The following is a 25,350-nucleotide window of genomic DNA, read 5'->3' as shown; positions in this document are numbered from 1 at the left end:
TGGTGTGTACATCTCTTATATTGTGCATCTGGGAGCTTATCCATGGAACTGAATGGTTTCTGATTCTTGGTTTTTCTTCTGATAGAATTGCTAGACTCATATTTGAAACACATCTCTGCTGACTTAGAAAATGAATATCATGAAATCACTTACTTCTCTTTAGTTCTGAGTCACTTGAGAGGATCTCTGGGTGATATGACAAGATGAAACCTTTCTCATCCACCTGAGTTTAGGGGACACTGATTTCTAATTGTTATTCCCTGAGAGTCCAAGAAGGAGTTTTTAAGTTGTTGTTTTTCTCTTTTCTCCAATGAGAGACAATTTTGTGGGTTCGGATGATCCTCTCTGTCTGGGGGAGCATGAGTCTGGTTTCCTTTGGGTGGATTTCTCTGCTCTATGTCTTGCTGCAGTGTCCTCACATGGGCGTCAGGATTTAGAGGGAGATGTAGGCCTCGTATCACCTGCTTACACCACCTGGAACTTTTGTTCTGCAGCTTTCCCAGGGCTGTTCCCTCCACCTGGCTCAGCGCCTTAGTCAGCTGCTCAACCTCCAGCTCCGGAGAATGCCCATCCTGTCCAAGGAGTCAGCTCCCGGCCTCATCATCGCCACCGGTACGTGTGCTTTGCCTGATCTTACAAGGGGTTCGACTGTCTGGTTATGTGTAGGCCAGTGCAGAGTCATCACCCATGTCTCCAGCAGTGACCACTCTTTGTGGTTTTAAGACATTCTTGGTTGCTAGGTACTACTACGAATTTCTGGATGGGGAAGGTGATTATCTGACATATTCTTGAAATTAAAAATAATTATTCCTCTTGCATTTTAGGCTCTGTGGGAAAGAACTTGGCCAGCAAGACGAATGTGTACATCTCTAGCAGTGCTGGAGCCAGGTGGCGAGAGGTCAGCACCCCCCACCCCCTCCCTGGCTCTTGTTTGTGTGAGAAAGTGGACTGTGCCTCAACACTTCAGGGACACATATGGCCCATAGTGAAGGGCACCAATGCCAAACATGATAAAGTAAAGAGAGGTGCCTGAAGCCACACATGACCTGCCCTGATTTGTATTCATACCTTATAGTGTTGACTCATGATTTTGCCAAAAATGTTACTTTAAATAAAAAACAGACCTTTTCTTTAAAAAAAAACCGCTGTGAATTACAGGTTGTATGAGGGCAAACAATGTGTTTTAGTCACTTCTTTACCTGTAGGACCTAAGAATGCCTGGCATGGAGTGGGTACTCAGTAATTTCTGCATGTATCAGCAAATTACAATGTAGTTGTAGTGGTATCAGGTCTGAAACTGGCTATTTTTATTATTTTTTGTGTATTATTGAAGTTGAGGTCAAGCCTCTCCTGTGCTGCACAGATACTCTCATCTCATTCTGTGCTGTGGAAATAGACTCTGTTTTTGCCTTAAGGTTTGTAACTAATTTGGATCCTCAGGCACTGATTATACCAATCCTGAAGATGGAGCTAGTTCTCTAGTCTCGAAATGCTAATTAAGCTTCAGCTTTGGACATTAGAGCATTCCCAAACTTGTAAAAAATATTTTTCACCAGCCTCCCGTGACTTATTAAGGCCCAGGGAAGTGCTTCTGGTCTCGCTCTGTAGGGGTTGCTTTCAGTGGTGACCCTGTATGTGCCAGGAGCCACCAGGGTAAAACTCAACAGATCACTTGACAAGAACTTATTGAGCACCACTTGTGTGCTGAGCACCTTGTCAGGAGTGACGTGGAGTTCTCCGAAGGGCTAGCAGACGTAGTTTCTGTCTTCATGGTGCTTCTTATTTGGAATGCAGTACATATACTTTCACATTTAAATATGTAAAGCAGTGATAATACGCAACATTCATTTGGCTCTTTGCAGTTTACAGAGACCTGTCATAAACCTCACATTTGTGTGAGGACTTACCATCCCTCCAGCTGAGGTGTGTGTGTGTGTGTGTGTGTGTGTGTGTGAGATACAGCATGGTAGAGAATATAAGTACATATTCAGGTGAAAGAGGTTGTCAACACCAAAGTAGTCAAAAGGTGTGAACAGTTTGGAGTTGGAGGTGTGGGTAGTTTGGAGTTGGAATTTTCAGGTCATCCTTGTTTTGCTCCCATGGGAAAGATTAAGCAGCTGCTTTCACCTGTCTTGCAGCTGGATGTTCCTTTTGAAATTGGTATTCTCTCCTGTGCAACAGGCTTGTGGTTTGTTTGTACCTTCTGCTGTCTGTGCAGTCTGGGATTTGAACATCTGCAAGTGATTTCCTTCTGGGTAGAAAGCAGCGTCTTGTTCCTTGTCAGTGAAGTGGTGTCGTCTGGCTCTTCCCAGGGCAGCTGTCAGTGCCTCCTTCCATGCATGCATACTGCCTGCCAAGGAGCAGCTGGTGCACAAGGGACCTTAGAACTAGCAGAGTGTATTAGTCTGTTTCTGTTGCTAATAACAAAATACATGGAACTGGGTAATTTGTAAGAAAATGAAATTTATTGCTTACAGTTCTGGAGGCTAGTAAGCCCAAAATTCAGGGAACACATCTGCTGAAGGTCTTGTTGGTGTTGACAGTGACAGCAGAGTAAAACACTGAGGAGATGGTGGAGCAGAGAGAGCAAGAGAAGAGGTGCCAGGGTCCTTTTGAACAACAAGCTCTCACAGGAACTAATAGAGCAAGAACTCACTACCTCCCCTCCCCAGTGAAGGTGTTAATCTGTTCATGAGAGATCTGCCCTCATGACCCAAACAGCTCCCAACACTGCCACATTGGGGATCAGATTTCTGTATGAATTTTGGGGAGACAACACATCCAAACTCTATCATTCCTTCCCGACCCCCCAAAACTCATGTCACTCTCACATACAAAATACAATCATTGCATCCCAACAGTCCCAAAAGTCTTAACTTGTTGCAGCACTAATGTAAAAGTCCAAATCCAAAGTCTCATCTGAGACCAAAGGCAAAAAACCTGTAAAAATCAAGAACAAATTTATCTACTGCCAAGATACAATGGTGGAACAGACATTGGGTGCACATTCCGATTCCAGAAGGGAGAAATAGGCCAAAAGAAAGGTGTAACAGGTTCCAAGCAAGTCAGAAACCCAACAGGGCAGGCATTAAATCTCAAAGCTGGTGAATTGTGTACCTTGACTCCATGTTCAATGTCCTGTGGCTTTCCTGGTCTCAGGTGATGCTTTAGCTCTCTCAGACTAGTGTTGGGTGCTGGTAACTCCACAATTCTGGGGTCTTCATGGTGGCACTGCTCCTGGTACCAATTTTCTGTAGTAGTCCATTTTTGTGTTGCTTATAACGGAATACCTGAGACTGGGTAATTAATAAAGAACAGAGGTTTATTTGGCTCATGATTCTGGGACAGCTGCATCTGGCATGGGCCTCAGGCTGCTTCTACTCATGGCAAAGAGTGGCAGGTGGCTGGCAGGTACAAGCAAGATCACATGGCAAGAGGAATCAGGGATCAGATTTCCATATGAGCTTTGAGGGGACAAACATATTCAAACTCTGTCACAGAGAACTAAGTAGGGGATGAAAAGGCTGAGACTGTATCTGTTGGAGTGGGCATCTGAGTCCCCATGGCAGACTTCACTTTAGAGGCACAGTCTGGGGTGTGTAACAGGTGGTGGCAGAGTAAGAGGAAGTAGTGTGTAGTGGACAGAATGCTGCCTGCAACACTGGTGGCCATTACCCTAGTTCTCCTTCTGCTACTAATTAGTTGTGCAAATTCTCTGATCCTCAGAATTAATTTCTTGTGCTTTTTTCTCTTACAGCTTTATTGAGGCTTTATGGAAGTATAGTAAACTGCACATATTTAAAGTACTCAATTTGATCAGACTTGATCACCATCACTACACTTAAGATAAATATTTACATCATCCTCGTCCCCCCAAGTATCTTTGTGCCCCTTTGTAATCCATTCCTCTTTCCACCCTTTCCCTGTCTGTTTCTGTCACTATAGGTTATTAGTTAGCATTTTTTAGAATTTTAATAAATAGACTCATATAGTGTATACTCTTTTTTGCTTGGCTTCTATCACTCATCATGCTGATTTTGATATTTATCATGTTGTTTATTATGTTGTTATTATGTTTCATACATCAGTGGTTCTTTTTTATTGCTAATTAGTGTCCCATCGTAGGGATATACCACAATTTCTTTAGCTATTCATCTGTTGATCGGCATTCTAGGTTTTGCTGATTAGCAACATAGCTGTTATGAACATTCACATACATGTTTTTATGTGTACATATCTTTTCATTTCTCTTGGGTAAATACCTAGGAAAGGAATGGCTGGGTAGCATGATACGTATATGTTTAACTTCTTAAAGAACTGCCACATTGTTTTACAAAGCATATGTGTCATTGTACATTTCTACCAAGCAGTATGTAAGAATTCTAATTGCCCCACCTCCTTGCCAACACCTGGTATGATCAGTCTTCTTACTTTTAGAAATTTTAGTAAGTGTGTAATGGTATCTCATTGTGGTTTAAAATTTTTTTATTTTAAAAATTTTGTTTTTAATTAAAACAAATCAATTTTAAAATTAAATCAATTATACATAGTTGTACATATTTATGGGTACAGTGTGATGTTTCAGTACATGTATACATTATGCAAAACTCAAATCAGAATATTTAGCATATCTATCACCTCATGTACCTATCATTTCTTTGTGGTGAGAACATTCAAAATCCTCTCTTCCAGCTATTTTGAAGCGTGCAATGTAATATAGTTAACCATAGTCACCCTATTGTGCAATAGAACACCAGAATTTACTCTTCCTGTCTAACTGTGAGTTTGTAACTGTTGCCCAATTTCTCCTTATCTCCCCCTCACTCCTACAATGTCCTTCCTCTGGTAACCACTGTTCTACTCTCTACTTCTATGAGATCAATTTCTTTAGATTCCATATATGAGTGAGATCATATGGGATTTGTCTTTCTGTGCCTGGCTTATTTTACTTAACATAATGTCTTCCAGGTTCATTCATGTTGCCGCAGATGATATAGGATTTCTTTTCTTTTTTCTTTTGTATGGCTGAATAGTATTCTATCGTGTATGTATACCATATTTTCTTTATCCATTCATCTGCTGATGGACACTTAGGGTGATTCCATAACTTGGCTATTGTGGATAGTGCTGCTGTAAACATGGGCGTGCAGATAATCTCCTTGACATACTGATTTTATTTCATTTGGATATATACTCAGTAGTGGGATTGCTGGATCTCATTGTGTTATATAACTGGTATTTCTGTGATTGCTAGTGATGTTGAGCTCCTTTTCATGTGCCTCTTTGGCCATTTTAAAAGGTGAAAGATTTATACGATCTCAAGAGAAACCAGATTATCATTGGCCATTTTAAAATCTTTTTTGAAGTGTCTTCTTCAAATATTTTGCCTATTTTGAAAAATTGGATTTTTTTGTCATCTTTGATTTGTGTTTTTTAAATATATTCTGGATTCAGGTCTTTTGTATGTTATATGCCCTACTCTGTGGCTTGCTTTTTTGTTTTCTTAATGGAGTTTTTAAAAGAGCAATGTTTTAAAGTTTGATGAAGTCAATTTATTAGTTTTTTTTTAAACGTTCTGTGCCTTTTGTGTCTATCTAAGAAATTTTCACCTCTCCCAAGGTTGCAAAGATTTCCCCCTATGTATTCTTTTACAAGTTATGTATTTTTAGGTTTTAGGTTTATGATCCATTTGGAGTTAATCATATATGTGGTAAAAGGGAAGTATTGATAGTCATATTTTTTCATACAGAGATCCAGTTGATCCTGCACTGTTTATTGAAAACACTTCTCTTTCCCCCATTGAATTGCTTTGGTACCATTTTGAAAATCAATTGGCTAAATGTGCTTGGGTCTATTTCAGAACTTTCTATTTTGTTCCATTGATCTATATGTCTATCTTTTTACGAGTAGCAAATTGTCTTAATTGCTGAAGCCTTATAGTAAGTATTGAGATCAAGTAGGGTAAGTTCTCCAACTTTCTTCATTTAAAAAATTGCTTTGATTATTCTAGGTCCTTTGCGTTTTCGTATACATTTTAGGATCAGCTTGTCAATTTCTTTTAACCTATTGGGATTTTGATTGTGATTGCATTAAAGTTCTAGATGAGTTTGGGGGAGAATTAGCTTCTTAACACTAATGTGTTGTCTGATGCCTGAATGTAATATATTTCTCCATTTCTTCATTAGTTTTTCTTAGTTTTTCGCAGTTTCCAATGTGGAGGTCCTGTACCTCTTTTATTAGCTTTATTCCTAGTATTTATTATTTTCTTATATTGCTGTAGATGGAATTTTTTTTAAAAAATTTATTTTCCAGTTTTTGCTGTAATATATAAGAATACAATTGATTTTTGTATATTTACCTTGTATTCTATGACCTTACTAAGGTAACCCATTAGTTATAGTAGTTTTTTTGGTAGATTCTGTAAAAGTAATCATACAGTTTGCAAAGAGGGACAGTTTTGTTTCTTCCTTTCCCATCTTTTATGTCTTTTATTTTCTTTCTCTCCTCCTTTCCTTTTTCTCTTCTTTTCCTCCCTCCCTCTTTTCCTCCATCCCCCCCCCCTTCCTTTCCTTTTGTTGCAATGACTAGGACCTCCACAAAGTGTTGAATAGAAGCAGTGAAAGTGGGCTTCCTTGCCTTCTTCCTTCTCTCAGGGGGAAACAGTTCAGCCTTTCACCATTAAGTATGGTGTTGGCAGTAGATTTTTGTACATGTGCTTCATCAATGTGTGGGAAGTTCCCCGTTATTCCTAGTGTGAGAACTTTTGATTGTGATTGGGTATTGAGTTCTGTCAAATGCTATTTTTATATCTATTAAAATGATGATGTGGATTTTCTTTATTATTCTGTTAATGTGATATATTATGTTTTAAACCTACCTTGAATTACTGGGATAAACCCTACTTGGTCACGATGCATTATTCTTTTTATACACAGCTAGGTTTGATTTGCTAATATTTCGTTAAAGATTTTTGCCTTAATTATGAGAGATATTAGTCTCTAATTTTCTTTTTTTGTAATGTCTGTGTGAAGTTTTGATATTAGGGTTTGGCTGGTGTCATAAAACAAACTGAGCCGTGTTCTCTTTTCCTCTATTTTCTGACAAAGTTTGCATAAGGTTGTTGTCTTCTTTATGGGTAATTTGCCAGTGAAACATGCAGTACAACACAGATAACCATAGTCACCCTATTGAGCAATAGAACACCAGAATTTTTTCCTCCTGTCTAACTGTAACTTTGTACCTGTTGCCCAATCTCTCTTTATCTCTGCCTTCCCTCTCTGGTTTTCAGCTGTTTTGTTACAAGGTGTCCAGGAGGGATTTTCTTTGAGTTAATCTCATTTGGAAATGCTGATCTTGAATCTATAGATTTACTTTTTCACTAAATTTGGAAAAACTTCAGCTTGTTTCTTTAAATATTTTTTTTGCCCCAGTTCCTTTCTCCTTTTCCTTCTTAGACTCTAATTACCTATTAGACCCTTTGTTACTGTCTCACAGGTCCTTGGTTGTCTTTGTTTTTAAATACTTTTTTCTTGTGTGCTCTTAAAAAAGGGTATTTTCAATTGATTTTTATTTATCTTCAAGTTCATTAATTCTTCTGTCATTTGTATTCTGATGTTGAGTCCATCAATGAATTTCTTATTTCAGATGTTGTATTTTTCTGTTATAAAATTTCTATTCTTAAAAAGTTTCTACTTCTCCAGGGATAATTCTTATCTTTCATTCACATGTGTTTTCCTTTATGTCATGGGACACAGTTACAATAGCTATTTTTAAATTCCAATATATGGATCATCTTGGGATTGGCACATATTGATTGTCTTTTCTCTTGAGAACTGAACACATTTTACAGATATTTTTGTATATTGTTTGTTGAGTAATTTTTATTCTGGTGTATGAAATTAAATCATCTGGAGGATGTTGATATTTTTGTTTTAGCATATAATCAGCAAATTTATGTTCTGACCATAATTTGTCTTGCTTTCTGTGGGTGGTAGTTCAAATCTCAATTCAGTCTGCCAACTCTCTGCAGTGTTGGTTTAGGTCTCTTTTATACATGTATAGTTTAGTGGTTAGGCTGAGACTTGTGTAAGTTCATACACAGAATTAGGGGATTTATTTTTTCAACACTCTCCCCTTTTTAGGATTTCCTCCACACTTTCCCCAGCCTGCAGGGGCTCCTTTTCCTGCTTCCATTGGCAGAAACAGTTCCTATTGAGGTTTTAGCTCTCTGGCTGGGACTGAGGTCTTTCATGACTTTCATGAGGTACTCCGTGACTGGGGCTTTCACTGGTGCAAAGTGTACTAGGAAACCTACAACTGTATGGGTAGCTTCTCCAGGTTTTAAATCCCCTCCACAGCTGCCTGCTTTTGTTTACTTCTCAGCATTCTCGAGTAGTTATGTATTTTGTCCAGAGGTTTTAGTTGTAGTTAGCAGGAAGGATAGGCTATCAGGGGCTCATACTGTCATAGTAGAATTGGAATTCTAATTGGAATTGATTGGTTTTTAATCACTGGTTGGTGAGAGTCAGTTTGGGTTCGAGTCCTACTTCTGCTGTTTGCTGTTTGCCATTTGAAGATGAACCCTAGTTTATTTGGGAAAAACTGGAATATGAGAACCTGCTCTTTCTATTTCTAGGACTGTATGGAGCAGATGAGATAATGGATGTGAATGTGTTCTGTAAACTGAAAAACTGTATTCAGGTGGTTGGCATCACTGCTGTGTGCATGCATCTGTGAGCGTGCATGTGTGAGCACGGTTTCTGCATGGTTACCCCCACGGAAGTGGCATCACCACTGGCTTTTCCTTTGCAGGCACTTCCTGGACCTCACTACTATACATGGGGAGACCATGGCGGCATCATCATGGCCATTGCCCAGGGCATGGAAACCAACGAGCTGAAGTAAGTGTCTCGGTTTAAGCGTTTTCTTTTTAACATCAAACTGTTCTCCTAGAACTTTCCATCTGTGATTATAACTGGATTATCTCTCTAAAGCACTTCTTTGATAGCACGATTTGTGGCCTCTGGAAATTAAACTTTTCTAATCTGTAAAATGGGAGCAATAACCTGACCTTTCTATCTCAGAGGAGTATTGTGAGGAACAAGTAAAATAATTTTATTGATTTGAAAAAGTTCAAATTTATATAAATATAAAGAGTTAATAATGACTAAAAAATTAACGAGAAACTTTTAAATTTTTCTTTACTTTGTGTGTGACATACACAGGGATTTATTTAAGGAATGACTAATAATAATAACAATGAATAATACACAAGTGATACTTATAGAATGCCTGTAACTTGATAGCCAATTGACTTTTGCTGTGCTACATTTCATTTCGGGGATTCTCATAGATAGATCTGGAAGGGACGTTAAAGGTTAACTGCTTCATTTCACAGATGAGAAAACTGAGGCTCAGTAAGGTGATGTAACTTGCCCAAGGTCTTCCCATTCATTAGTGACAGATGCAGGACTGGCACTTGGGTCTTTCGATTATATCCTGTACTCTTTGCAGTGTATTGTTCTGAAAAGCAAAAATGTCAAGAGCTTGTAATCTCTTCCCCCTTAAGCCCTGATTTTATCTGAACCAGTTCTTTGATTACTTTTGTCTGAGTTATTGAATGGTTAATGTTAAGTTTGGGGAGACTGGCGCTCATGTCCTCCTGTTTTGGAGCTGAACCCATTAGATGAATCAATCCATGAAGGAGGTGGAGAAGGCTTCTGTAATTATCTTGTTTAGTGCAAGGAAGAAAGCTTTCTTTTCTTTGCTGATTTTAGAAACAGGGCCAGCAGCAAGGGAGAGGTGGGTGGCTTGAGAAGAGATCTTAGCAACTGGTTTTCCCCCTATAGTTAATTTGACGTGTGCTAAATAGCTTGGCCTCCAAAGAGCTGAGAAAAACAAAGTCCTGGCGTTTGGTGTTCCACCTGGCTATTCCCTGTTCTGTGTGGCACTGGCCACTGCTTCTTTACAGCTGAGAGTCGGAAGAGGTCCTGTTTGTACACAGCACTCTGTATCCTTACTCTGGTTGGTGCTTGCTCAGACGATGACTGTCACAAAGGACAATGCTTCCTGCATTTATGCCGTCATTTATACATCCATTAACTTATTTACCAGCCCACCCAGTTAGCAAGCATTAATTGTGCTGGGTGCCATGTATCTAAAGATGAATAGTATGCTGTCCCTCTCCCTTAAGCATTCCACCCTCTAGTTAAAGGAGAAGAAACAATTCTAGTGTTTGAAACACTGCTATGTGTGAAAGACACGTAGGGGACGTAGTCTGGTTTCCTAGGAATACATTTCATTCTTTATATGGCTTTCAGATTTTAGAGTCAGTTTTCAATTTTCCTTGTTTAACTTCTCTACAGATTACATTTGCATTCCAAACTGGCTCCTCTGAAGGAGCTAGCGTGATTGTAGTCCTCTTACACCATCTGTTGGCGCATATGTGCTCAGGGAACGCAGTGGCATTCTGCACTAGCCAGAGCAAAACATGACCAGGAAAATAAACCTGCTGCCAGGAAATCATAATGCTCTCACCAGACATTTCAAAATGACTCTGGGGATTATGGACACTGTAGCGTCCTCTATTGGTATAGGCCATCTGGAGGTGTTTGTATGCATGGTTCAAATAAAGCATTTGCAAATAGGAAAATACACACAGGCCTCCTACTGACAGATAGATGCATCCTCAATTTCAGCCTGAGCTCGGCCTAAATATGTGTAGCCACCTGGTATTTACTCAGCATGTTGCTCACAGAGGTGTTTTGCTTCTTCTGCTGCTCTGAAAAGCAGGAAATAATACTGAAGTTAGTTTGTATCCTCAAACCACAATGGTGATTTACTGTGATGCCCATGCACGAGTGGAAGCCGCTTCTGACCAAACTTGGTTTTTGTTGCTGCTCTAGAGGTTTAGGCCCCGTGTAAGTCTGGCCTCCCCAAGCACAGTGATCTCTCTTCTTGGAGTCTCATAGCATTTATTGGTTGTCCCATTAATTTGGCATTGATCATGTGCTGACTCCTTTAGTTCGTTATCTTTTCATTATATGTCTGAGTTCTTCAACTCGTTAGTAACATCTTTGTAGACAAGTATTTCTATTATATGGAGGTTAGCAGGCACTTAGAAAATATTTGATTGATCCATAAATAGGACATGCACACTTAGTCTTCTGAAATTGCTTATTTATTTATTTTTTTAACTGATTTATAAAACTGGAAGGGACTTGGATAGTGTGCCAGTAGCACAGTCACCACTGCTGTTGTATGTAAATGACAGTCCTTGCAGCACAAATATGGGTGGAGGCTCCCTGGATGTGTCCAACCTGGTGGTGCCCCGGAGGCACCAGAGATGACCCCGTCCACCTCCTCAGTTTTCACATGGGGAAATAATGTGATTTGTCAGGAGTAAGTGCCCATACAGGAACTTGTGCATATTTCTGTTAGGAATCATTTCAGGTCAATTACACCAGCATTTGTTGAACATCTACAATGAACCAGATGTTGTGTACCAAGGACACAAAAGTGATGAGCCGTAGTTCAGGAGCTGCTGGTCCCACTGGTGCTCTGTGATGTTTCTGAGCCAGTTGGAGATAGAGAGGCCAGGAGGAGGTGCTTGTTTTGAAATGGAGCTTTCTGACCTGATATCCGTCCTTAGGGAGGAAAGCAAGTAAAATAGTGTCAGTTATTCTAATAAGAGGTAGTAGGGACAAAAGTTGGAAAATTGTTTAAGTTGAGAGGGGTTTTGGATTTTGCTTTTTGGTTGGTCCTTTAAATTATTCATGTCTTTCCATGATTAGCACAGATAACTAAGAGTTGACTTGTTTCAGCTTCTGCTTTGTTTCTCTCCTAAGACTGTTACCTTTGTAATTGTTAATTGAAATTGAGAGCAAGAAGTGGAACTCTTTGTTTTGCTGTTGTGTCTACATGGCTGAAATGAGTAAAGAAGAACCTGTGCCTGGGATGCACTCATTCGTTATTTCGTTCGTTCGTTCATTCATTCATTCATTCATTCATTCAGCATGCCATTACAGTGAACCTGGTTGGGACGCGTAGGAGCAGTTTCTTTTTCTTGTGAATAGTCAGAGTTCTTCAGAGTCGGGGCAGTTGTGTTTTTGTACTCTGACCAAAAAAACATCCAAACACAAATTTGCCGGCTTGATCATGAAAGATGAGATCAATTTCCATTTCTTCTCAGCAGTTTGCCTTGTCAGCATGATGATATTATTGTTAGTTACTAAAAATATTTTGGAGTTGCCCAGAAGCATCTTTTCTCTAAAGAGATTTCTGATTTCATAGGGTTTCCCTCTGGAAATCCTGAACAGCCCCTGTAAAGACTACTTGCAGCAGAGCAGCTGTCTTTTCTGGACCTGAGCTCTGGAAGCAGCCCTACAGTTTCAGAATGAGGGAGGTGGCAGTTAACCTCTTCATTTGATTGCAGCATTTAATGCTAGTAGTAACACTTGTGCGGTTGCAGAGAGAGCTGCCCCTGCTTCATTCTCATCCCCATGTCGTTTCCTCTGCCCCTTGAGGTATACAGGAGCAGGTGTTCTTTTTTTTTTTTTAAAAGATGACCGGTAAGGGGATCTTAACCTTTGGCTTTCCACGGGCCGGCCCAATTAAGGTTTTTTTTAAAAGATGACCAGTAAGGGGACCTTAACCGTTGGCTTGGTGTTGTCGCTCTCCCAAGTGAGCTAACTGGCCCAATCCCTACATAGGGATCTGAACCCATGGCCTTGGTGTTATCAGCACCACACTCTCCTGAGTGAGCCACGGGCCGGCCCAATTAAGGTTTTTTTTAAAAGATGACCAGTAAGGGGACCTTAACCGTTGGCTTGGTGTTGTCGCTCTCCCAAGTGAGCTAACTGGCCCAATCCCTACATAGGGATCCGAACCTGTGGCCTTGGTGTTATCAGCACCACACTCTCCTGAGTGAGCCACAGGCCAGCCAGGAGCAGGTGTTCTTATCACTTCTAAACTATTAAGAAACCGAGAGACAGGGTTAAAAAAAGAAAAAAAAATACTGTTTATTTAATTTTCGTCAATGAGCCTTAGTTAATGCCCCTTCCATGTGCTAGGAAAGGTGCCAGGGACAGAAAAGTGAGTAAGAGGTCTTGTTCCAGATGGATGGCAGTCTAGTAGAAAACACTCACAAAATCATGTTATTTAAATAAAGTAGGGTGTAAGATCAAGGTGAGCACAGGCTGCATTGGGAGCCAAAATGAGGGCCAGGTAGTGCCGTCTGGGAGGCAGGAGAAGCTTCTGGGAGGAGATGAAACTTGAGCTGAGACTTAAAGGATAAAAAATAACAAGGTTGAAATCCTGTTCCAGGGTTAGAAAGAGCTTGAGCAATGGGCAACAGCACGAATCAGTGTGGAATTAATAGAATGCAAACTTCAAGGTGAGGAGAGGTGAGAACTGGGGCTTGAGGTATGTAGGTAGGGGCCAGGTCCTGCAGGACCTTACCTGTGCTGTACTAAAGAGATTAAACTCTGCTTTTGAGTCGATAGGGTCCCTTTAAAGGTTTTAAATAGGAAAATGGCACAGCTAAATTTGCATTATTGAAAGATAGCTCTGGCGGAGTGCGGAGGATGAATTTAAGAGGAGCAAGACGAGAGAGAGGATGCTGGGGTGGGTTCGAGGACTAAATCAGCAGGGTATGCTTTCTGACTAGCCTGGAGTGTCAGGGGAGGCAATCATACCACTTACTGAAAAGTTGAGAGAATGCAGATTTGGACAAGTTGACTTGAAGTGGCTGTGGCATGTCCATGGGGCAATGTCCAGCAGGAATCTGGACATATTACATCATCTGGTTCGGCCTTCTGTCCCCCTTTGCAAGAATTTTCTCTGTGCTGTCTGTGACAGATGATCATTCAAGTCTTTGCTTGAGCAATTCTAGTAATGGAGAATTTGCCAGATCAAAAGTGCTTCCATTTCAGTTTGGGGCAGTTTGTTGTTCACTCATTCATTTATGAATGGAAGTTCTCTGGTGAGAGAGAATCCAAATTCTCACTCCAGCTTCTGTTTGGTGGGCTTAGTTCTGCCCCTTAGAAACATTTTGCAGATATTTTCTTTCACCTGAAAGTCTTTCAGATATTTGAGGACCCCATCCATGTCCTCCTGAGCATCCGCCATCCCATGGTAAACATTCCTAGCTCCTTTCCTCATATGGTGGAGGATCCTGAATCTCCCCCTTCCTGCTTCTCCTTTAGGTCTGCCTCACAATGTCAGTGCCCTAAAATGTGGGGCCCAGATCTGACCTCAGTAGCCTGGAACATGCAGAAGATGTTAGCATTAATACCTACATGACTCTGGACACTCTATTTCTATTAATGAAAACCTGACTGTGTTTACATTTTTGCCAGCTACCTCAAATTGGTGACTCCTATTAGATTTTTTAGAATTGAGGCATCATTAACATACCATGAGATGCTCAGATCTTAAATACACCATTCGGTCAGTTCTGAAGGAGGCATGTCAAGTTGTAGAGCACTTCCGTCACCCCAGAAAATACCCATGTGCCCTTCATACCGATGCTACCCACTCCTGTTCTCCCACCCAGCTGAGGCAACTGCTGTTCTGATTTTATTTTTATCACTGTAGATTAGTTCTGTCTATTCCAGAATTTCATACATATGTTTGTATTTTCTGTATTTGGCTTCTTTTCATTTCAGTGTAACGTTTTTGAGATTTATTCATCTTGCAACCTATATTAGTAGGCTGAGTTCAGTTTAAACTAAAAAACCCAGAAATCCCTTTTTCTTATGGATCTTATTAAAGACCAGGTGTTTCCCATCCTATATTTGACAGGTTTTTTGAAACTAACGTGTAGAACTTTGTTTTTATTTTTTCTTATTCTTTTGAAGTTTTCTTATTCTTTTGACATTTTCTTATTCTTTTAAAAGTGTTTTGAATCCTGTTTGGAGCATTTATTGTATTATCTGTTCCATTAGCCTTGCACCCTTTGCAAATTTGGTAGATTCACCTTCCAGATCGCGATCCAGATCATTGACAGATGTGTGGAGCTCTCTGACAGCTAGAGGTCTTATTTTGGCTTGAGATCAAACCACACATCAGCACTCTTCAGATTTGTTTGTTTCACCGGCAGTGAATTTTATCTAACTGTGTGGTCCAGAAGGATGCTAATGAACAAAAGAATGTTCTATATCATTATCCTGTTCTTCAAATCAAGAATTACCAAGAGCAAAGGAAATGGGATTAGTTTGTTGTGACTTGTGTATGAAATCATTTGGGTTCCCAGCTCTGACTTTTTTTCTAAGTACTCTCAAATCACAAGTTTTATAATCCATTCTTGAAACCACCTTTTCTTCTTTAGGGAAATAAAGCTGTTTTCTCTTGTAGTCTTTGAGATCTTTGTTTTCTATGGTTCTTCTAGAGATTATTAAAAGGGACTCCGCATTCATCCTATCTTTAAGTCAGTTCCCTAGAGTTTATTTTATTCCCTAGAGTTTATATTTTAAATAATAAAAATTTTTATTATTTTTATTTATGGGGTACAGAGTTGACTATCAGTATTTGTGTATATATCAGCATGGTCATTACAAATCGTAATTACTTTTTGTGTCCCTTACCCAATCACTCCCTTTCCTGATACTCATTTTTCTTTAACTTCCTTGTTTTTTTGTTTTGTTTTGTTTTTGCTTTGCCCAGTTTGAAGATTATTCTCCTTGATAAAGATAAAAACAAAGGCGGCCCGGTGGTGCACTGCTACAGTGCGCCGCTTGGGAGCGCGGCGGCGCTCCCGCTGAGGGTTCGGATCCCACATACAGACCAGTTCCCGCTCACTGGCTGAGCGAGGTGCGGGCGCAGCACCGAGGGTTGCGATCCCGTTGCCTGTCCCGGTCCGGTACGGGCGCGACACTGAGGGTTGCGATCCGTTGCCGGACACGAAAAAAGACAAAAAGGAAAAAAAAAAGATAAAAACAAAATAGAATTTTTTTCTGTTATTATTTATACCATTGGCCACCAGAACAATGAACCTATTTCTTTCTAATTCTTTATAGGACTGACTAGGTAACCAACCCACCATCCCACTGACTCACCAATCTACCAATTATTTTGGTAATTTGAAACACGATCCATGACTCATTTTGAACTTGAGTTATCTGGCTACTATACCAGCTATAAAAATTACACTAGAATTAACTAGCAGATTCCTGCCACTCTAATTTTTTTGCCCTTGGTGGGTTGTGTGACTTTTTTCTCATTTTGAAGAAGTTCTTTAAAATCTGAGCTCATCAAGGACCTTTCTGTGCAGCCACATATTAGTGTCATAAGTTGGGTATCTACCACTGGTTCCCCTTTCGAAGTGTCTGTGGCTATCTTACATTATATTATTATATTATCTGACCTGTCCATCCTCTCGAGAGTTTTTAGCTATGAGATTATGTCTATATTTTTGTCTGAACAGTTGAATTCTCCATTCCTAAAGGTTAGGGCCCTGTGTCTTCTTTCATGACTTAAGAATGCAAAGGTGACTTGGTTTGTTTTCTCGTGAGGTTCTTGTCCTTTTCACTTCACCAGCACAAATTCTTCAGTGGTGAGAATTCAGTCTAAAATATATGTTCTCTTAACTGTTACCATTGGTAATGTGACTGCCCTTTCTCCAAAATTCTAAAAAAGTGCTATTTTCTAAATGAACAGTTTATTCTCAGATACAAGGCTGTGCTTGGCTGTGTTTACCACTTGTTAATCTCATAAATGAATTATTGTCAAAGTCCTCTGGGATCCTCTGAAGAAATGGGATGATTCGTTTCCTGATGTTATCCAGGGTTGGAGGAGCTCTTAAGTAGAATTAACTGGGCAATGTAAACATACACAGATTTCCAGTATTATCACAGAGCAGGCGGATAGCTCCCATGGTGTCTGGTTCAATTCTGTCAGTTCAGTCCGAGTGATCATAGCTTTTAGCTCATGGCACTGGTTAATGAGTTAACTTATTCAGATGTCTACTTCAAAATTCACTTAGCCAAAAGCATATCAGCCAGATAAGAATTTCTCCTCTTTAAAAGATCTGTAGAAGATGTCACTTCGTCTCCCGTCCACATTCATTATGTTGCCTTGTAACCCCACAACTTGGTTTAACCCCTAGCCTTCTTGTGAAAGTATCAAGTCTAGTAATCTCAATATGGGGAGAAGAGTTTGGATTGAGTGATGGTGTGAAAACATTCATGTCAAGTATTAGAATCCCGAGGGAGTAAAACGAAAATCTCAAAAACATGGGAAAGATGAAAAATAGTTTTGTGTTTAATTAAGATTTAAGAAAGACCCAATAGTCCTGTGATCCTAAAGAAAGCTCTAATTGAGAGGTTTCTTTTGTTGAGCATCTCACAGCTCCCTGGGTGGTGAAGCAGGTACCTGGCAGATTTCCTCTCCGCCTCTTCTCCTCCCTTCCCCTGCCCCTCCTCCTCCTTTAATGCAAAAGATAATTTAAAATTAGTACGGTTACTTAAGTCCTGCTTATTTTTTCAAGGGCTTGCTTCCTCATTCTGATATAGTGTGCTTTAGAGACTTTTCTTAGGTCATGCTTTTCCTCCAACTTTTTAATTTTTGAGACCACAGAAAAGTTGGAAGAACTGTGTAAAGAACATCCATGTAACCTTCACCTGGAGTCGCCAATTGTTAATATTTTGCCAATTGGCTTTGCTTCTATCAGTTATCTGTTTGTCTGTTTATCCTGTCTATCTGTCCGTCCTTTTTTAACTGAATCATTTGAAAGAAAGTTGCAGACATCATGCCTCTTCACAACTCAGTACTTAAACATGTACCTCCAACGAATAAGAGTATTTTCCGACATAATCACAATGCGATGTTCACAGCTAAGAAAATTAACATGAGCTCAGTATTACTTATAGGCTACATATATGTTTTCTCAGTTGTCCCATATTATTTATGGCTACTTTTTAATTTTTTTCCCCAATCCAGGATCAGTCAATTCAGAACTGAACTCTGGGTTAGATTTACACATTGCAAATGTGTTTACTCATTGCATTTAGTTGTTGTATCTCTTTAGCTCTTTTAAACTACACCAAGCCTTCTCCCTTTTTTGTTTGTTTGGCTTTTATAGCCTTAATTTTTTTTTTTTCCTTTTTGTCTTTTTTCGTGACCGGTAACGGGATCGCAACCCTCGGTGTCACGCCCATACTGTGACCGGCAACGGGATCGCAACCCTCAGTGTTGCGCCCGCACCGCGCTCAGTAAGTGGACCGGTCTCTATATGGGATCCGAACCCTCGGCGGGAGCACCGCCACACTCCCAAGCGCCGCACTCTACCGAGTGCGCCACAGGGCCGGCCCTATAGCCTTAATTTTTTTTGAAGACTCCAAAGCAGTTGTCATGTAGAATGTCCCACATTCTGGATTTGTCCAGTTGTACAGAAAAGTACATAGATGATGCTTTATTCTCAATGCTTTATTCAGGAGGCACATAATGTCAGGTTGTCCCACTATTGGTGATGATGAGTTTGGATAAAGTTGTGGCTCTCAGATAGTCCTCTGTGAAATTATATTACCCCCTTTGTAGTGAATGATTTACCTGTGAGTTGATATGTTTAGACCATGTCAACATCCCGGTCCCCGTCACTTTAACCCAATGATTTTAGCATCGAAGATGATTCTGGTCTGATTTGGTTGTTACGGTGGGAGTTACAGAATGGTAATTTTTCTCATTCTGTTATTATTTTCAGTGTCTGTTAGGTGGTATTCTAATATAATAAAAACATTTCCTTTCTTTGCTTCTCTCTCTTTCAGTATCATTAGAGACCATTCCTTGTTTTCATTCAGTATATAAACTGTTGCCATCATTTTTCTTTTTTATGTCCAAATTTTCCTAAATTTGGCCAGTGGGAGCCCCATCAAGCTGGTTCCTATGTCCTTTTGAAATGACTGCGTTAGTCTCTGAGCACTTCCTTCCTTTCTGGCACAAGCTAAAACTTTCCCTGCTTTAGCTAGCATTGGCCTTTTCTTCAAGGAGCCCTGTTTTCTATTACCAGTGAATGTTATCTGGAAACGAAGCCTTTCCCTTAAAGACTTTAACCGCAAAGATCCTCTTTGCGTTTGGGCAGATACAGTACCAACGAAGGAGAGACTTGGAAAACATTCATCTTCTCTGAGACACCGGTGTTTGTGTATGGCCTCCTCACGGAACCTGGGGAGAAGAGCACTGTCTTCACCATCTTTGGCTCAAACAAAGAGAATGTCCACAGCTGGCTGATCCTCCAGGTCAATGCCACAGATGCTTTGGGTAAGCTTTTGCTTCCTGGGCCCTTTTCACATAGGTATTTATTGACCTCTTGTTGCGTGCAAAGCACCAGCTGAGATGTTATGTACTTAGAAGAGTTTATGTTTTATTGGGGGAGAAGGGCACATGCAAGTTAGCAAAAAACACGGGGATATAAATGAGGGTTTACTCAATTATTCTTAATAGGTCTGTGTTTTATTCTTTGTATCTTTATTTCCTGGCACATAGTAAGTTTAAATATATGTTTGTGGAATATGTAAATAAGTGAGTGAATGAATGAAAATCAGTTTTACAAATCAGCAGCTCCAAGTGGTCAAATTAGCCATGTATGCCTTACTGTCTGTAGGGCAGTGTGCCAAGTGATGGGTCCTCTCAAAGCCTTCTAGTGTAGGATCTAGTAAGGAACTGCTAGTCTAGATGCAGGAAGTGTAAGCAGCATCCTCTCCACGCCTCCCTTGTTACTCTGCCCTTTCTGCTTCTCTGCCTTAGCTGACATTATCCCAGCTGCCTGGAATGCCCCCTGTGCCTTCTCACACCCGTTCACTCAGTCACCACTAGTTGAAATCCTTTTCATGTTTCAGAATCCAGCACACTTGCTGCTAATATCCCAACTAGAAGACATCTCCCCTCTTTATGCCCAGAACATAAGTGTATTCATCTTGCCTTGAATCATAAATCTGTCTGTTACTCCGTGTGTGTCATCTTCTGTCTAGATTATAAGGCCTTTAAAAATAAGAGCATGTCCTGTGCATATTTGTACTCCACCTATTGGACAACCTGATAGCCTTATAGTCAGTAAGGGTTTAACAAGTATTTGCTGATTTGAACGGCATTGAATGGATAGCTGTGTGTCAGCTTTGGGTAGTATGTAATATGACTGAAGAAACTTGTGTAAAAAAGACACAAAGTACCACTATAGACATAGGCATACTTTGGAATTCCTGTGGAAAGCATTCTGTTTACATTTTGAATGAATGTGGGCAGATAGCATGACCGTGCAAACTGTCTTGCCATTTCTCAGCCTCTTTCCATGAAGATCCTACACTCCAGGTAGAGAGTTCTCCATTGCTCTCAGGCCATCCTACCAGATGTGGCCATGCAACCTGAAGAAGCAGGCAGGGAAGAATACCCCGAACAATATCACCTATCAAAGATTCTGCTTTTCGGGGCCGGCCCGTGGCTCACTCGGGAGAGTGTGGTGCTGATAACACCAAGGCCATGGGTTCGGATCCCACATAGGGATGGCTGTTTAGCTCACTGGGTGAGCATGGTGCTGACAACACCAAGTCAAGGGTTAAGATCCCCTTACCAGTCATCTTTAAAAAAAAAAAAAAAGATTCTGCCTTTCCCTAATTCCCTAGGAGGGAAACACCCCTGGCTCTCTATTTCTGAAAGGAACTGCTGACTCTCCTAAAATATTTCAAAAGTTTGTCTAGTGCCAAAAGGTGGCTTGCTTCTTCCCAGCTTTCTGAGATGGACGTTTGTGTTTCAGGTGGTATCGTTTTCATTTGTGTGGGTGATGCCCAGCTTCACAGCAAGCTGACTAGAGGCTTAGAACAGCTCCTGAGGTCCATGCCCTGGCTGGGCAGCAACAAGATGGACAGGAAGTGGGACCTGGGCTGAAGGGGTGGTTAAGACAGGAAACCCCACATGGGCCTCTAATGCTTTGTGCTGTATTTCTTTTTCCTCAGGGGTTCCCTGCACAGAGAATGACTACAAGCTGTGGTCACCATCTGACGAGCGGGGGAATGAGTGTTTGCTAGGACACAAGACTGTTTTCAAACGGAGGACTCCCCATGCAACATGCTTTAATGGAGAAGACTTTGACCGGCCAGTGGTGGTGTCCAACTGCTCCTGCACCCGGGAGGACTATGAATGGTTAGTTCTTCTTCGATGGCTGTGGAATTGAGTTGTATTTTATTTGCTCAGCTGTGTGGGGTAAACAGTCTAGGGTATGGTTTCTTCCCCTGAGGAAGGGAAGGGATTGAAGGAAATAAATATTTATTAAGCATCTTTTAGGTGCCACGAATTGTGCTAGGCATTTTTTACATGAGTTGTTGTGTTTCGTTCTCACAACCGTGTTATGTGGTAGAGATGTTTTAACCTAGGGAAGCTGCAGTAATTTATTCGGGAGTAATAGCTCTGGGATTTACCCCTATGAGGGTAACCCAAAAAGGGACAAACACGCTCAAGTTTCCATTGTAGGATATGCCTTATTTTTAGAACCGCTATTCTAGAGGGGATTTATCTCTTTATCTGAAATGAGGGCATGCTAGTGTATATATTTTTGCATCATTTGTAATTTTTTGAGCAGAATATCCAAGACATTGCTGAGAATGCTGAAAGTAGAAGAAGTGACATGCACAAATAATTGTGATAGGAGATGGGAAGTAGCAGGTGCCTTGGAGGAGGAGCTGGTACTTTTATTATTATTGAAAGGAAGGAAAGAGCTGTGATTTTGTGTTGGGGAATCTGGATATTTTTGGAGGAAGCATTGTTTGAGGTGGGCTTTAAGGAAGCATCTGGATAAGTGGACAGAAGCATTCTAAGACCACATAGCAGCAGTGAGAAGACAGGAAAAGGCAGTATAGTGGCCAGTTTAGTTTGGATGCCATTTTAGCTGTATGAAGAGGGGGCAATGAATGGAAATGAGGCTGAAAAGACAGAGGGTAGGAGGCCTTCAAGGGTATGGACTTCATTCTATAAGCAGAAGGGGTCTTTGAAGGCTTTTGAGGAGAGTTGATCGCATCAGAGCTTAGCTATAGGAAGATGATTCTAGCAGTAGAGTACATAGGATCACAGAGCTCCTGGACAGTTCCTAGAGTCTATAATTCAGCATGAAATAGTTGTAGATGAATCAGGGGTATTAATAGAACTGGGTATTGAGCATAAACACATAACTCATATTTCAGTGATTGCTGAGGCACAAAGGGACTAAGTTTTGCTTTGGGCAGCCACAATTAGATTTACTTAAGCCAAAATCCTCTATGTTCTAGACCTGAGGTTGGATCAGGGCCATATAGTAAATGTTTTAGCTTTTATAGGCCATATGGTTTCTATCACCTCTCTTGCAACTGCTCAGTTACGTCCATTGGTAGCACCCATAGATGAATGAATGGGCATGGCTCTGATGCAGTACTACTTTATTTATAAAACCAGCCAACCTCATTTGCACTTCTGTTTTAGACCAGTGCTTCTGAAACCTTAATATGCATATGTATCATCTGGAGTCTTGTTAAAATGCACCGTCTGCCTTAGGAGTTCTGGGGTCTACAGGTCTCCCAGGCTCCCGGTTAATGTGGGTGCTGCTTATCTGCACATCTGCTTTTTGAGCAGCCAGGGTGAGACCATATGAGATGGTCATTCCCATTGAAAGGCATGTGCTTCCAAGGTAACAACACAGGGGCTTTAATGGCAAAAGCGCAGCGCTGTGTGGTGTTCCCAGTGACGTCAGTTTAGTGCCCTTTGCTCTCCTCTCCCTTAGTCACCTGAATTGTAACTCTAACCTGAGAGTTTGTTTTGCTGTCCTCAAGCAGTCCTCCTTGGACTACACTGAGACTGTAGGGGCCTAATCCCTGAAAGATTATTGTGCCTTTTCTTGCCCCTCTTTCTCTCCTTACTTCAAAATAAATTTAAGACTAAATAAAAAATATGTAAGAAAATTAAACAAGTCTTTTTCCCCCCCTTTTGACCACTTTTAGGCTTTAAAAAAAAAAAAAAACACTGAAATTTTCCATCTTCCCCCACACCCCCAAAACAACAACAAAAAAATAAAGCTGGTGATCCTTCCTGTGTAAACGGGCCTGGCTCTTGATGGTCTACCATGCCTGCTCCATCTGGCTTGCTGGAACCTGCTGGGCTCTTTATCCCTGCCATGTGCTGATTCTCTTTATTTTTTTATTTTATTTAATTTTTAAATTTTTATTGAATCATAATTCATTATATATATTTTTGGGGTTCAGCATTGACATATGTTGATCAAATCAATATCACTAGCATATATATTGTTACAAATTGTACTTATTCTTTATGCCCCTTGTCCAATCTCTCCCCATCCTCCTCTCCTTCCCCCCACCTCCCTCTAATTATCCTAGATTTCTTCTCTCCTTCTGAAAGAATAATGGTTACTCTGTTGATTTGTTGCCTAGATGATCTGTCCAATGCTGAGAGATGTATTCAGGTCCTCCAATATTATCGTAGAGCAGATGCTTCTTCTGTCACTCTGGAATGAGCTTTGTGGAGAGAGACATCCTCTTGTTTTCTTTGGTCTCTGCTGGTGACTCTTCTTCTGTCAATGCACTCCAGTGGCTGGTGGACCATCTGCATGGTGGTTGTGGCACTGAGCCACTTTTGCGGCAGCTGTGGTTATTGTGGTGGCTGTGTTGGGCCACCCACGTGGAGGTGATGTTTTTGGCATGCTCTTTGGTGCTGGCAGTGTGCCTGGTTATGGGGAGGGTCCAGTCCCTGACTCCATGCCTCAGGACCCCAGGTGGGCCCTGTGGCTCTGGCAGGGTGCCTGGTTGTGGGAGGGAGGTCCGGTCCTTGGCTCCATGCCTGAGGTCCCTGGGCCGCCCCCGAGGCACTGGTGGTATGCCTGGGCCGGAACTAATTTTTTGTCATTTGCTTACTTCTAAAATGGGGGAACTTCCTGTGGGGACCAGTACTTGAGCTCTGTGGTTGAGCTAAATTGCTGCTTAGCTGCTGATTCCCTAGGGAAGGCTTTTTGTGCAGCTCAGGTTTTAATGGTTGACTTTATAGGTACTTCTGGCTCTCCAGAGACCTGGTGTACCTGGGTTGTATAGAAACTCTGATCTGGGCCTATGTCTTTTCATCAAACTGCACCCCATGCAATTCTGTATTCATGACCAGTCTCCTCTGAGTGGTCGTTTGCTGATTGGGGTGCCGGTTAGCTGTCCTTGCTATGCCCTAGTTTTCCCCTTTTGGGCCCATCTCCTCCACTGCCTGTGCTGCAAACGCTTCCCATGTGATGGGCCATGCGCTTGTCCCTTGCAGTGACTCACCAGCCTCTGAGTGGCTCCTTATTTTCAGTTGTTGTGGCTCCTTGCTCCTATGTGGGTTCACAAGAACCCTATTAATGGTCTTGCTGGCCTGGGGGCCACCAAAGCCCTTTTCTCCCCAGCTGCCTCCAAGCAACTCCAAGGGCACAGCTGCGGCTTTTGCCAATTCCTGCTCCGTGTGCTCAGCAGCCCCAGCCTTAAAGTGGCCATGGCATGAAATGGTCGAAGTGGTTTTTTCTTTCTCTTATCATGGCTTCTGTAGTGGTGAGCAGGGAAATTGGTCCCAAGATGAACAACAGGAGAGGGGATGAGAACGCATGAACTTGTAGTACCTGTCCATTCGTTCAGCTACTGATTGACAGCTGTGTTTGAAAATCAGGTTATTTCTGGTAGTCCTTTCAGACCACACTGGGAAGTGCAGCTATTGGCCCATACGTTCTCTGATTTCAGGGGTAGTTTCTTTTACATTTTTATACTTCTCCACATTGCTAAGATATGTGGCTTTCAAATTCTTGACTGCAACTCCTAGTAAGCTATACATTTTATGTTATGACCTGGTACCTACACATATATGTGTATGTAGCTACATACACATATATAATTAAAACAAAAGTTTTGTTGGACAACTTGTAATTGTGTGATGCATTTTGCAATCTTCCGTTCTTTGCTGGAGGGAAGGAAGCTGGTCTTGGTCTTCCAAAGTGCTTTTACAGTCCATGAGGTCATGACCTACAGTCAAAGAAAGGTGCTAAGAAGGGGGGCTTTGCTGTTGGGGGCAAACATGTAATTAGCTAGCGTTCCACCTACTCCCTAAAACGATTTTAAGTGGTCATTCAGTAAAAATGAACTGATTTAATGAATGAGACTGTTTGATGCTGTAATAAAACAGCTGCCTTTTGAAGAGTTCTCCACAAATTGCTAAATGTGGATAGTGATATAATACACAGAAACCAGTTTGCCTTATATTTGTTAATGCTTTTCATAGAGGAAATGTTAATGGATATTTGTTGAATTGAGTAAATGGAACTTTTCTGTTAGAGTACACAAATATGGAAAATCCCTTTGCATTATAGAATTTACT

At 41.0% G+C, this 25,350-nt stretch overlaps 1 protein-coding gene across 1 annotated transcript in view; it reads left to right on the top strand.

Annotated features, from left to right (window-relative positions):
* SORL1 (sortilin-related receptor, L(DLR class) A repeats containing) overlaps positions 1 to 25,350 on the top strand; it is a 177,767-nt gene that overhangs the window by 64,573 nt on the left and 87,844 nt on the right. Inside the window, exons 10-14 of the mRNA XM_008578357.1 lie at positions 495 to 612; positions 825 to 898; positions 8,812 to 8,900; positions 19,076 to 19,254; positions 20,943 to 21,129. Of these exons, the coding sequence (XP_008576579.1) occupies positions 495 to 612; positions 825 to 898; positions 8,812 to 8,900; positions 19,076 to 19,254; positions 20,943 to 21,129 (647 nt within the window). The remainder of the gene's footprint in view (positions 1 to 494; positions 613 to 824; positions 899 to 8,811; positions 8,901 to 19,075; positions 19,255 to 20,942; positions 21,130 to 25,350) is intronic.

The sequence above is a fragment of the Galeopterus variegatus genome, unplaced genomic scaffold, assembly GCF_000696425.1.
Source record: "Galeopterus variegatus unplaced genomic scaffold, G_variegatus-3.0.2 Scaffold1670, whole genome shotgun sequence".
Lineage (NCBI taxonomy): Eukaryota > Metazoa > Chordata > Mammalia > Dermoptera > Cynocephalidae > Galeopterus > Galeopterus variegatus.
This window is presented reverse-complemented; position numbering and strand designations above follow the sequence as displayed.